The sequence below is a fragment of the Sciurus vulgaris genome (genome assembly GCF_902686455.1).
Source record: "Sciurus vulgaris genome assembly, chromosome: 18".
In the NCBI taxonomy this organism is placed as follows: Eukaryota; Metazoa; Chordata; class Mammalia; order Rodentia; family Sciuridae; genus Sciurus; species Sciurus vulgaris.
The window spans coordinates 410,106-424,413 of record NC_136479.1 but is presented as its reverse complement, the minus strand read 5'-3'; the positions used below and the strand labels follow the sequence as shown (position 1 = coordinate 424,413).

The 14,308-nt window shown below is 53.6% G+C and overlaps 1 protein-coding gene across 11 annotated transcripts in view; it reads right to left on the bottom strand.

Annotated features, from left to right (window-relative positions):
- Window positions 1–14,308, bottom strand: part of RAB11FIP3 (RAB11 family interacting protein 3) — an 87,359-nt gene that overhangs the window by 6,623 nt on the left and 66,428 nt on the right. For 8 of the 11 annotated variants that reach the window (XR_013760784.1, XM_079121653.1, XM_079121647.1 and 5 more), the window contains 5 exons: window positions 10,494–10,643; window positions 8,822–8,956; window positions 5,626–5,661; window positions 2,772–2,865; window positions 1,504–1,607 (listed from right to left, as the gene is read on the bottom strand). Coding sequence is in view for 10 of the 11 variants with exons in the window: in XM_079121653.1 (XP_078977779.1) it covers window positions 1,504–1,607; window positions 2,772–2,865; window positions 5,626–5,661; window positions 8,822–8,956; window positions 10,494–10,643 (519 nt within the window). In the remaining variant the exon portion in view is untranslated. The remainder of the gene's footprint in view (window positions 1–1,503; window positions 1,608–2,771; window positions 2,866–5,625; window positions 5,662–8,821; window positions 8,957–10,493; window positions 10,644–14,308) is intronic. The other 3 variants (XM_079121650.1, XM_079121651.1, XM_079121652.1) reach the window with 3 other exon arrangements.

Sequence of the window (14,308 nt, the reverse complement as noted above, 5' to 3'; positions counted from 1 at the left end):
GCAGCAGTCTTGAGTGTCTACCTTACAAGTGAGCTGTGATTCGGGAGGGCCTGGGTCATGGCATGAGCCTGCTGTGCCCTCATACTCACTTGTTTCAGGTGGTTTATAAGGAATGAGGCTCAGAGTGACAGAGCTGTGGCCTGAGGCTCGAGTGCAGCTGTGGCCAGCAGCCTGGCGATGGGGTGGCTCAAAGAACTCTCCCATGGGCCCATGAGAGCCTCTGGGGACTCCTCCACTGACCTGGGTTACACGGAAAAGCTTGAAACAGGAGCAGGAGCAGCCCCACTCCAACTGGCTGTGTATATCATCCACTCCATTTGCTTTCCTGCTACTGAGCAACAGTCACAGCCCAAAGTCTTCCTGCCCTGCTCTTCCAATTCAGGCCCTGCCCTTGTCCAGGGCCCCCAGACCTACCTTCTTCAGTACAGGCTGTGCCCAAGCCCCAGAGAGCACCTGCTGTCTCTGAGGCCCTGTCAAATCTGAGCTCCCAACCTCAGCGTTCCCATCTGTGAAAGGGAGCTACGCCTGCCTCTGGGTGAGTGTGAAGGTGAGCAAGATCCTGCAGAGGATGTATGCTCGACACTGACCATCAGGAGTGGCAGGCCCCATGCAGGGACCAATGCTATGGTGGGAATGCTTCAAGTGAGTTTTCAGAAACAGTATCTCAAGTTGGAAGGCCCCATATTGACTGTCCACTGGCCACAGGTTGACCCTGGGTCAGTCTCCAAGTCCTCCAGAAAACTGACCTCGAGAGGCTCTGGGTACAGTGTGCCATGAAAAGATACATCTCCTTGTGGGTTTGTTTTGGAGCTGGAGATAGAACACAGGGCCTCAAGTGGGCCAAGCATCTGCTCTGCTCTGTGTTGAGCCATGCCCCGGGTCCATTCTGGTGTTTGTTGTTGTTTTACAGTACTGGGAACTGAACCCAGGAGTACTCCACTCTATATCCCTAGCCCTTTTTATTTTGAGACAGGATTTTTCAGGCTAGCCTCAAACATGTGATCCTCCTGCCTCAGCTTCCCAAATCATTGGGATTACAGGTACGCACCACTGTGCCCAACCTTCCTTGTTTTTTATTTATTTATATTTTGGTACTAGAGATTGAAAACAGAACTCAACTAAGCTGCATCCCCAATCTTTTTATTTTTTTATTTTGAGACAGGGCCTTACTAAGTTGCTAAGGTTGGCTTTGAACTCCTGCCTCAGCCTCCTGAGCTGCTGGGATTGCAGACATGTGCCATCATGCCTGGCCCTCCTTAGAATTTTAAACTATGCTCCCCACTAAGCATAGTCCACTATGTCCACTGCTATCAGCACTCCCTTGCTCCTACAATGCCCCATGTGTCTAGGCCCTGGACACCTGCTGAAGACTACTCAGCAGAGCTTCAGGCCAGCAGGCCATGGCCCTTGAGCCGGGCACAGGTCTACCCAGCAACTCCAGGGAGAAACCTCATGAGGCAGAAAGGCAAGGGCAGGGAGGTAAGGGGCTGCAAGAGGACTCACCTATGCACCAGATGCAGGTTCTCCTGCCGCAGCCGGCCGTGCTGCTCTCCGGCTGCAGCACTGTCCTTCTCCAGCTCTGACACCCGCCTCTCCAGGAACACAACCTGGATAACAAGATGATGGCTTGAGAAGCAAATAGAGATAGAAAAGCTGCACCAGGGGACATGCGGGGGGTGCAGCGGCACAGGACTTCCATAACTGCCCACCAGCTGGACTTGGGTCTACCTGGTTCTTGGAGATTGCCTCATAACCCATCACAGTGCAGATCCCCCGGGACCACTTTCACCTTCACAGCACAAGGACACACGTCACCAGGGGTCCAAAGCCTGGGAGTGCTGAGAACGCCCTTCTCACTGGCACATGGGATAGCAAGGCCCGGCATCCCCACACAAGTGGGGGTCCCTGTTCTGCCAGATACATCCTATGAAGGAGGCCTGGGTACCTGGCCTGATTCTGAAGCCCTCCCTCCCTCAGGGAGCTCACATGATGGGAGATGACACACCTGCCCAGGTAGGAGAAGGAATGAAGGTAAGCAGAGGACTCACAGCAAAGTGCAGAGCTGAAGAGGTGGAGATGCTATGAAGAAGGGCTGCGGAGTTGGGGGGCATGTCCAGGAGGTGAGGTGGGGTGCAGAGGAGGTGAAGGGTATGAAGAAGTGTGAAGAGGCAAGGAATATGCAGAGGAGGCAGGAAACATGCAGGGGAGGTGCAGTTGTGCACAGGCGGTGAAGTGGGACGCAGGAGGCCAGGTCGAGTGCAGGAGACAGCACACAGAGGAGATGAAGGGGGTGCAGAGGAGGCCAGGTCGAGTGCAGGAGGCGAAGTGCAGTGTGTAGTGGTCACCTGCCTGAGGCTCAGACTGGCCTTGGAAGCAGAGGCCTTGACCTTGGTGAGGCTCCCTGCCCTGCTTGCTCTACTCCACTCTAGGAAAGACTCTCAGGGAAACAGGCTGCTCCTGGCACTGCTGGCTGTGCCTCCCCTCCTGATCCCTGAGCACCCCGACCCTGCCACCACACACCTAATGAACTGAAACTCTGGGCATCCCCTTGATGCTGCTCCCCCAAACTGACACACACGTCCACACAGGCACCTGTGTGCTGCCTGAGACGTGGGCATGAAGATGGATGGCTTCTATTCCTCAGTTCCATTCTAGCTGACTCCACCCACACACCATCGAAATCTCCACTTTTACCCCTTGGCCACCGGACCCCTGAGGGATCTTACTAGTTACCTATTCCTGGTCCTCAGCCCCCAGTACCCAAGGCCCACCTTGTCAGCAATGTCCTCCTCTGGACCCTCCACAGGTTCTGGGGGAGGGTCCTCCAGGGCCTCCATGGTCAGGGCCCCTGACTGGTGCAGGTACCTATGGAAAAGAATCAACAGCAGAGGAAAGAAGGGGAAAAACCAAATGACAAGCTCTTCAAACACAAGCACCTGTGTGTCCCTCTGAAAGGCAGAGAGCATGGTGGGTATGGGCTTCCCCGCCTGGGGTTTGGGGGGGGTGGTATCCTGGCTCAGCACTGAGCTAGGGGCTCCTGGCCATTGTCTTTACCAAGAGGGCTGGGAGTGAGCAGGCTGCACTCAGTGGCCACAGTCCTCCCGGTGCTCTTTGGAGCCTGGCAGAACAGGACCTCCACGGCAGCCAACTGGAGGAGGGTACTTTGTACTTGGGTGCAATAAAACTCAGCGTCACCTCGCCTGCACAGGCAGCACACTTGCTCCAACAGGCCGGCTGACACTGACTCCAGTTCTGGCCTCCAGCACAGGTACTGCTGCTCCAGGTTCTCCCTGCAGCAGTGGCAGTGAAGGGTCCCAAGGGAAGGCATGGGCCCTGGGAGTCTTGCTCGGCCTCACCTGTATCCAGCCATGCCCACAGGTGTTGTCCCGCCCATGGCTGGGGGACACTTGACCCTGTGGGCCTCACATTGGATGGTAAATCTGAAGTGCCAGTTCAGCAGGGGTCCACACAGCCCACAGAGCTCTGCAACAATGTGCAGAAAGAGGGCCTGTGTCCGTGTTCGTGTCCTTCCACACCCTGGACCCTCAGCACTGAGACAGGCTCAGAGCTTGAGATAGCGCCACCCTCAAAGAGACTCCTGGGAAACAGGGATCTTCAGGCATCATCCAGGCATGCTTGAGGCCACATTTACCAACAGCTGTGCTAGAGGTCCACCCTAAGACTCAGAACCATCACACTGAAACCCTACATCAACTTATCAGCCAATGAAGCTCTGCTTCCTCTTCAGCACTGGCTGGGCCTGCACACTTCTCTCTTTCCCAATAAATGGGCTAAGGGAGGTAAGGGACACTGCCAGGTCAGAGAGTCACAACTGGCTACACAAAACCCACCACCTCAGTCAGAATGCACACACAAAGGACTGAAAACTGCAAAGTGAATCACGACCATCCTGCACTTCCCAAGGATTTGATGGCCCAGAGCTCAGGAAGCTGAGGCAGGAGCAGGGTGAGCTGGAGGCCAGTCTGGGCAATTTAGTGAGACCCTGTCTCAAAATTAAAAGAAAAGGGGCTGGGAGGCAGCTCAGTGGTATAGCACATGCAATTTATATGCAGATGAACAGACTCACTGAGGAATGTGTGCCTCTCTGCAGGTAAATTCCAACTACCAATACCTGCAGGAAGAGCTACTTTACAACAATGGGTGTCTGTGAAGGAAGAGTTAGTTCTTGGAAGGCATTTTAAAGGACGAAGCCTTTGTGCCCAGTCCTGTCTCCTCTCCAGGTTGCTGAATGCCTCTCCCTGCATTGCCCAGGGTGTCTCCAGACACAAAGTCCCAATAGCCTCTGATGGGCCCAGTTGTTGAAGACCACCGGGACATGGCTGGGTGGGGCCTCTCTTTCCTCAATCCTACCAGACAGATACCACGTGTTGGGAGCTAAATGTTCCAATGACAGTGGGATGTCAAGTTAGAAATGCTGAAGAACATGCATCCTGCATTCATGCTGTGCCCTGAAGGCCTGAGGTTCTCCTTAACCAGAGAAGGTGGGGTGCACACCTGGACCTCTGCCTGCTCCAGAGCCCAAGCCTCAAGGGTCCCCAGGGGCTGCAGAATGAAGAGGGAGGCAGGAGGCACAGAGCTGCAGAATATCTAGAACCCAAGGACAGCAGGCCCATTTCCCTTTGACTCATTATAACTAGTGGAAATACTGACGAGTCAGCATAAAATTTCTAAATTTCAGAGACAAAGAAACAGAGTAGACAAGCTTCTTGAGAGGGAAAAACTGTCACAAAGAAACAAAAATAAGAAAACATTAAACCTCTCAGGAGCAACACTGGCCCCAGAAGCTAAGCAACAGCTTTCAACGTTCTAGAGGAAAACCACTCACAAACCAGGGCCCCACACCAACCCAGGGGCAGAGTAGAACCACTCCAAAGGGGCTAGGATTTATCTCCTGGCAGCTCTGTTTTCAAGAAAACACAGGAAGATGTGCTAGGCAAAAAATGGAGATAAAGGGAAAGGTGGGGACAGAGCTGGGTGATCTGATCCCTGAAACAAAGGAACTTGGGATGTGGGGGAGATGTGCCAGGACCTGGAGATGTCCTGTCTAACGTGGGCAGTGGTAGGAGGGATGTTCCCTGCAGGGAACCCTCCTGGCCTGCACAGAGGGCTGACTACTGGAGGCAGGTCAGCAATCTCAGTGCCCCTGGGAGGATGCCTACATCCCATACCCTGCACAGGGGCTCTCAGACTATCACAGAACTAGCCTGCTGGAACCTTCCATAGCAGGAAGTTGACAGTACCAAAGCCAGGAGGGACATTGTGCAGCAGGCTCTGGGACAGCAAGCCATCGCTGGTCTCTGAGATGACCTGCAGCAGAAATGGGTACTGCAGTGTCCTCCAGCCCCAGTGGGGAGTGCACACTAACAGGAGAATACCCAAAACTTCCAACTGATGCTTCCTAGTCCTGTGCCCTGTTCAACCCATGGACCTGGACATTCTTTCCATAGAACATTCCCTCCAATGACTTCCATCCCAACCCATGAAGAGTAGCTTTTAAAAGATTTTTTAAAGCATTTTGGAAAAGGTTTTCTAAAATGTTTTTTGGAACTACGATTATTAATGCGTTTCACAGTATAGTTAGCAAGCAGTCGAGGCTCTGCCTACCTTGCCACCTTCCTGCTGGACAGCTGCTTGGCTGGGCTGTGCAAAAACCAAACAAACAGGAAAACTGTCAGGACCAGAGAGAGAGGAAGCAGGAAGCAGGAAGCTCAGGCGGAAGAGATAGTGGGTGTAGGCATGCAGCCCCAAACCCCAAGCAATCACAGGACACCCATGCAGGGCAGCAAGAATGGCAGCACCCTCTGCCAAGGCTGGGGCTCTCCATGCCACTCTCAGGATCCCAGTAAGGCAGCCAGCCTATAGCTCGGAGCTGGCCTGGGGCCCACGCCTATCCACAGTGCTGGGCAACAGCCCATCTCAGGTGCCTCTAAAGCCAAATGACTGCCCAGAGGCCTGGCCATCAGGCCCAAACTAGGCAGCAGCACCCCACCCTAACACCTGTGGGGCAGAGGATTGGAGTTCTTTCTGAAACAGCCCGTCCCAGTGTGAGTGTCCATCCAATTCAGTGATCTGCAGTGCCAAGAAAGGTCAAATGCAGTCCCCTCTGGTCCCTGAAGCCTGCAGTCTGACCTGCCGGACTACGAGCCTCAGGATGAGGACTACGACTCCCCAGGCACAGGGGCTCCCACCTAGCATGGGGTAGGCTGAGGCCATCCTGCTCCAGCCTTCTAATCCTTTCAAGGAGCAAGCAGGGAAAGCCACCTGGAGAGGTGCCCTCAGCCAGTCCTCTGCTCATGGGCTCAAACTCATCCTTACAAGGGGCTCTGGAGTGTGTAGGTGGATCCCAGCACACATTTTTGCTTTTCTTACTACATTTTGCCGGCAGAGGGCACTGGAGAGACAGAGCGAATTCCAATAGGCTCCACCTTGTCCCTCAGCACTCCCGCCTCCCAGCGACTCCTCTGGAGCACAAAGTGCAGCAGCCTAGAAGCAGAGTGTTTCTGCCAAGACCCCTCCCAGGAACAGCTGCCTTGGTGGTCAGGGTGATTGTCCAGCAGAATCTAGAAGGCAGGCCCCAGCAAACCTGAGAGTGCAGCACCCCTGTGAAGTCTGTCACTTGCTTTCCTGTGGCATGGCAGCCCCAGCAGCTGCAGGCCCACCCTGAGTGGGCAGCAGCTCTGTCTGGGACTTGGACCTTGGCCTCTGGTGGCAGCTGCCTGAAGCCTTGCTCACAGCTCTCTGGCCATACTGACACACTGCTCTGCACTATGCTTCCCCCGTCCAGGCACCATGGGGCTCCTCTCCAGACCGGGTCCAGCTGGCGCTATGCAATCCTAGCATCCCTGACACTCTCTGACAACAGGACAGAACAGACTACTCAGATTACCCAGTGATCCTCAGGACTAGACAGGCAGTCAGCAATAGAGCTCATGATTTAAACACACCCTTGGATAAGGAAGACTTCTGTTTCTACAAAAGGGATGGTTTTCTCAGACTTCCGGGTACTTAGAAAACACAATAAGAGTTCAAAGACACTGCTCATACTTCTAGTGTGCTCTGTACTAACCCTGTGATCAAGCAGCATGACCAGCTGCTTGCTGCAGGGTGGTCCGTGGGATAAGAGGCAGGACTCTGCTCCCCTCTGCTTCTGCCCTGGATGACTGACCTGCGCTCTTTCAGCCCCTCTTGGTCAAGCCTGTCTCAGGGAGAAGGGTTTGCTGGCCATGCTGAGATGTAGCCTTTCCTGTTCTCTGGCCTGCAGGTGACCAGGGTCACCTTCTGGCAGGTCCTTGGCATGGGAAGGGATGGCATCCACATGGGAATTCTCAGTGAAAGACAGACACGTGTTTCCTGTCATGACAGGCCTGCACTCAAACACAGTCTGGCAGAGGGACACATCCATGCAGGAGGAACACCAGCCCTCCAGCCAAGCCAAGCCTTCTTTGAGAGTTGCACACCCAGCAGAACACCATGGCAGTGACAACTGGGCTCCCCTAAAGCAGAGAATGGCAGACTGCTGCAATCACCAGGGGCCAGGTTCCTCAAATCTCCCAGGAATGCCCCCTCAGAGAGTGCTCTGGCTTGTCGACATTGACAGGACCCACCCTGTTCCCCTGACGCTGCCAACTGGCCACAAAGGTTGGGCCACCCCACCTTCTCCACATCCCTGGCAACTCCTGGGGCCTATGCTGTGAGGTGCTGTAGGAAACACAGGAAGGGCTGGAGCACTAAGCACACCAGGACAGGGGCAAGGGAGGGAGGGGGCTGCTGAGGCCACTGTGGGGCCCAGGGGCAGGACAGGGGCACAGAAGCCACGATGGGGAGGACTCCACCTGGATGAAGCCCTGAAGGCACAGGTAAGATGGGGCAGGCTCTACTGGAAGTACAGGTGGCCTTGATGGACTCTTGTCAGGTTTGCCTTTCTGCCACCCTCCCACAGTCCATAGTGCTTCTGTCCAGTCGGAGCCTAAATGGTCACTTATCACCTCCGCTCAGCTGGGACTGCTATGGGAAGTTCCTAAAGTAACCATCCCTCTGGTATGCCCACACCACAAGCTAAACCAGCAAGATGCCTGGGATGTCCATGTGCACAACCTTTCTAGAGCAAGTTTGTGAAGTTCTGAGGAACTGGCAGAAGGAGCTCCCTGGAATGCTGACCTTAGCTGGGACTGGTCAGAGAACAGAGGACACAAAGGGCTGCAATGTAAACCACAGGAGGAGGGAAGAGACACAGATGAGCCCTGGCCAAGGGGCAGCTGCAGGTTGGTGTTTAAGAACAGAGCAGGAGAGCTGGGTTTCTCCTATAGGTGGGTCTTTGGCTGCTGCACAGAGCCGGGCCTACTGGAACACATACAAACCTGAATAAACTGTCATTCCCAAAAGCTGTTTAAAAATCTGCTGCTAAAGACCAATATTTAAATTTCCTGATTCAGTCTCCTGTGACTCGATTAAAGGAAACCACTTAGTAAAACGTGGAAAGAAGCCTCATACACAATGGACCCTTCATTTCCTCCCCACGAAGATTGAGGCCAGGAGGCTGTTCATGCACATGGAAGAAGGGGTGGGAAAGCAAGCACAGCTCACAGCATGCAGGGAGGGCCAGGCCACAGGAAGAATCCCACTGCCTACTGTCCTCCTTTGCTCTAGAGATCGAGCCACGTCTGGGAAGAAGTCCCTAGCATTGGCTGGGCCAGAGCCACCAGTGCAGGGGCTCCTAGGGTCAGACCAGCAAGGGGTCTGTGGCAGCGGGAGTCTCCCTCAGCCCCAAACAGAAAGCAAGGCCAGGTCCTGCATCCATTACCTATTCATCTCAAGATCATTCAGGCGGGCAGAAAGGTCCTCAAGACGGTTGATTTGTTTGTGGCACTGGCTACAGTAAAACTCAAAAGCCTCGTCAGTGAGGATGCTGTGCAGCTTTGAGGCAAGCGGGTCGGAGCTAGAGAGACAGAAGTGTTGGTTCAGGACCGGGGAGGGCCTGTTGGGTTGTGTGCGATGCCCCATGAGGGCTGAGGACAGATAGGGTGGGTACTGGACCAAAGCATGTTGGAAGAGAGCCAGGCATGGAACATTCTGGCTCTCTAGACTGCTTGTGTGCTCTTCTTCACTGTCACCCCAAGAAGCCTGTGACATACCGCTCCTGGGGATGACCACCAGCCCGATCTGTCCCGGACAACACAGCACAGCAGCAGTGCAGCTAAGAGAGTCACTGTAAAACCCTTCACCAACACAAAGGTAGAGGAGCCCAGCTTTCTCTCAGTGCGACAGCAAGCCCCTTCCACAGGTGGAGTTCTCTGCTGTACATTTTAACACGTCAGTATCAAGACGGTGCACAAGAGTGCACTGCCAACAGTTGGTGCCTTTTTTTTTTTTTCTTTTCCTTTTGGTACCAGGGATTGAACTCAGGGGCACTTAACCACTGAGCTACCTCCCCAGACCCTTTAATATTTTATTTAGAGACAGGGTCTCACTGAGTTGCTTAGGGCCTTGCTAAGTTACTGAGGCTGGCTTCAAGCTTGCCATCCTCCTACCTCAACCTCCCAAGTTGCTGGGATTGCAGTTTGTGCTTTTTGAGAACTGTGTGAGAAGTAACATCTCATACTCTGGGAATGCTGTGACTCTGCTTCAGGGGGCACCTGCGACTAGAGGCTGAGGTTGGGAGGTCATCCCTGGGGCAGCAGGGCCCACAGTGAAGGAAAACTTTAAATGTAGCACAGAAGTTATACTTTGAATGAAAACTCTGGACAAAAAAACAAACTACACAAATAGGAAGAAACTCCACAGCAGGACAGAGACACAGGCTCAGAAATGCCAGGTTCAGCTGGGTGAGCCCATGACCTCATCCCCAGGGACACCCCACAGTGGCTTCAGGAACAGCCCTCCACAGGGCTGCCAAGGGAAGAATCTCATGGTTGCTGGTGTATAGACTCTCAGCTGCTGCTGTTCTCAGAGTTAGAGAACTCCAGGAGCCTCCAGCAGGTTTAGGTCCCCATATGGATCAAGCCAGGCAACTCTGAACTCTGCTGGGACCTGCTCATGCACAGCCCTTAGAGAAAGCAGGTGTGTTGCCTGCCTCCCCGCGCAAGAGTCACAGTTCAGTTATTCAAAGTCACAATTTTCCAGAGAGTTTGGGAATGTTGGGTAATTATAAGCAAGTACAACTGAAGACTTACTTGAGATTTTAAAACCTCCTCCCAAGTGAGCCACAGGCCACAGAGTGGTCCATGACCAGCTGCCAAGGAAACTGCACATCAAGTTCCAAGCCTCCTGGAGCCACTGAGATCTTGGAAGTTTGCAGTGATTGGTGGAATGTCAGCCAACTTCCACCAAGATATAAACTTAAAATCTGAGTACAGTACACTTGACATCACCTTGAACATACCAAGCTTTCTCTTACCAACGTATGGAACCCAAGAGAGACACTGGATAACTACCCAGGGAAAGGAAGAGAGGGTGCAAGTTCGGGACCACGTTACCTGGGGGTGAGGAAAGTGGGGTCACTGCAGCCCAGTTCCCCGCTGCAGAGGGTCTCTGGGGACAGCTCCGCCTCGCTGCCCTCACCGTAGTCCTCGAAATGCTCCTCGCTGCCCATCACCATGACAACGGCCTGGTTGCGGGGGCGAGGCCTGCAAAGGCAACAGAGGCCACCTGGCTGCAGGCCCACACCTCCCCACAAGTGAGCTGCCAGCCACCAGCCCAGCTCAGGGAGCCACCTCAGAGCATGGAAGCAGGTGAAGTTGATTTTAATGAAATATTCAACCCAAAAAACACAGAGCAGTAGCATCCGGAGGCACAGGATTCCTTATGCCTTCCATGGTAGGACCCGAGCTTTGTGTGCAGGCACCAGCAGAGCTGCATGCTCTCAGCAGCCCACACGACAGCACAGGACCCACAAAGGCCCAGCTCTGAGATGCTCCAGGGCAGCACAGAACACTCCTCTGGCCAGAGGGAACTCCGAAGGGCTGCCATTCCAGGAGCAGCTGGGAGGCCAGCGTGGTGCCTCACAGGGATCAAGTCCCAACTTCACACCCACAAGACACCCTTGTCACTGCCTAGTCCTGAGCAGCCAGGTGAGCCCGGTGCCTCAGACACAAGAGCCTTCTGGGAAGAGGAAGCACCTGAGCTGTCTGTGAACCCTAACCACGCTCTTCCTTTCCTAGTTTCAGTCAACCACAGTCAAGATTATGAACTGAAAAATTCCAGAAACAAGCAATTCCTAAATATATATTTAAAAAAAAAATATATATATATATATATATAGAGAGAGAGAGAGGCAGGAAAGGAGAGAGAGAAAAAAGAGTGTGTGCTTTTTAAACTGGGGATTGAACCTAGGGAGGCTGAATCACTGAGCTGCATCCCCAGTCATTTATTTTTTATTTGGGGCAGGATCCCACTAAGTTGCTCAGGCTAGCCTTGAACTTGTGATTCTCCTGCCTCAGCCTCCCAAGTGGTTGGGATTACAGATGTGCACCACCACACCCAGCTGCTTTTAAATATTTTTTACCGCAGTATGTTGTTTCAATTGTTCTATTTATTCCGAGTTGTTTTTAAGCTCTTACTGTGCCTAGGTTACATATCCCAGTGCTGTGCGCACAGGAGAACACACAATCTTCGGGTTCCGTATACACAGCTCCAGCCTCTGCTAAGGGCTAGAGCCTGTGCCTGCTGCATGAGGTGCATTCTCCAGTCCCCCAGGAACTAAACTCCCCAACTCGCCCTTTCTCCAGGTGGCTCCCTTATGAGGTACGGTGACAGAAGAGAAGGTCCCTGGCAACCGTTTCCTGTTTCTCAGGATCATCAGGTGGCTAGATCCTGTGAGAGGATTCCTGAAAGGGAGGGAGCAAGCACATGTGGCCAGGGGCCAGGCACACTGCTCCCACCTCAGGAAGGGGTGAGGCTCTGCTCCCACCACCTCTCTGGGAGCAACACTGGGGGGCATGCGACAGGGTGTCCTGAACTCACGTCCCAACACCCTCCCTTCACTGAGTCCAAGAGAACAGGAGCTGTCGGCTTAGGGATCAGCTGGATCACTGTTGCTAGCAAGTTCCTCCAACACCTGTACCCTGCACATTTCCTAAAAACCACATCCCTAACCAGACCCCGGCCTGTTGTCTAGCAACCCACAGGGTATTACACTGGTATGCAGCTGATGCTGCAGGTCAGGAAACTTTCCAGGATAAACCTCACCCCAGGATGTCCCAGGTCTGACATTTCCTCACCTCTGACTACCTGGCTCAAATCAATCTGGAGCAGAACACTTTGAAGAGCACTCAGGTGAAGCTGGCAGATCTCACCACAGCGCTCCCCCACACCCACCTTCCTCCACCCTGTTGGCCCCACTGTGCTGCCGCACAGTGCCAACTGTGCGCAGGTGCCAACTGCACTTGCTGCTCCACATCCACAGGCAGAGGCTCCAGAGGCACATCCCACCATGCCTCCACCAGAAAAGCACACCCACATAGGATACACAAAGTCAGAGCCCACTCATCACAGAACGAGGTCACGCTCAAGGAAGGACACCAAGAGGAGGGTGCTGATCTGACCAAGTGCAGCAGAGACAGCACCATCCCAACCCCAGCACACTCGTCTCGCCATAGCACAAGCTGGTTCTCAACGGCACATGGAGATACGGAGAACCACAGACATTGAAGCAACTGTAAAAAATGAGGCCAAAGGACTTGCACCCTGCAGTGAACTGGCTGCTCAGAGTGACCTTGACCCAGAACGGAGTGCAGAGCACCCCCATACAGCCACCTCGCTGGTCCTCGGAGGAGCAGGGGACTTGAAAAGGGAGGCTGCCTCCATTAGATGTTTGTCTGGGCAATGACCCCTGTCTCCCACCACACACAGAGATCAGAGGTTCACACCTGATTGAGAAGGCAAGAGAAACAAGATTTAAAGAAAGCAGATGCAAATATCATAGTAACTATGGAGCAGGCAAAGTGCTAACTACAAAAAAGAAAAATGGATAAACTATACTATCATAAAACTAAAAATACCTGTTCCTCAAAGACATCCCCTGAAAAAGGAAAGGCAGTCTCTGAAACACATGTGCTAAGGACTCACATCTACCCCTCTCCATCCTCCAAGGCAGCAGAGACCACCTGACAGCCAGGTTGTCCACACCCTGCCAGGCTCACCCACTGCCACAGAGACCATCTGGCCTCTCACAGAAACCTGCCCACAACAAACAAGCAGGCACTTCGCAGAAGAGGAGCTCAAGTGGGCACTAACCCTAGCAAGAGGTGCACAGGCTCCTGGCCTCTGGGCCATGCCACTGTGCTGCCCCAGAGCTGCAGGACCCCTGCAGAGAGAGCTCAGGCCCAGGCAAGAGAGGACAGCGGAACTCACAGCCATCTGTGAGCTGCCCATGACTGCAGGAGCCGTGGCAACTTCCAAACTGCAGCAGGGCTGGGGCTGGGGCTCAGTGGCAGAGTGCTTGCCTAGCTGTGAGGCAATGGGTTCCATCCTCAGCACCATGTAGTTATAAATAAGTAAAATAAAGGTACTGTGTCCAGTTACAACTAAAAATATTTAAAAAATAATAATAATAAAAATAAAAAAAACTGCAGCATGCGCTCCCAGGGACACATAGGCCACCGCGAGACACACGGTGCCCACAGCACAAAGTCAGAAAGAATAAGGAACTTAATTCCCTTGACATTTCATCAGGTTAAAAAGTGGCAAACTGGTCCAGTGGGATACCTGATGCCAACAGGAACAAATGATTTACACCTATGCCCCCAAATGGGATGCATCTCAAAACCAAAAGTTTAGGTCAAAGAAGACAAGAGACCCCTGCATGCACTCGTGTGGGTGAGGGTGAGGGGGCAAGGGCTTGCTGTGCGGGAAGCCATGCCCAGGAGGAGGCTGGGGGCACCCTGGTGAGGGCATGACTTCCCACAGGGCGAGCTCTTCAGTCTGAACAGCTAGCTGGCTGGGCACTCAGGCCTTGCCCCAGTGATGCTGTGACACCAGGGCTGTGCTGTACGCACTAGTGAGTGCTGGGAACGAGGAGCGGTACAGAAAGTAAAAGCACCCTGGCACTCTGGGCCTGCTGCTGTGGTGGCTTCCAGGAGGGAGGGGTAAGACAGGGCTGGTTCCCAGGCCTATGGGGCTGGCCCTTCCTTCTCCAGCACCCTGGCTGACCCCTAAAGGTCTCTAACACAAGGGAACCGGGACATCTGGGGGCAGGGCAGGAACAGAACAGGTAGTGTGGACAGGGTGCCACAAAGACATCTCTTGGACACTGTTGTCCAGCCCCGAAGTGTGCTGACAAAACCCACAAGAC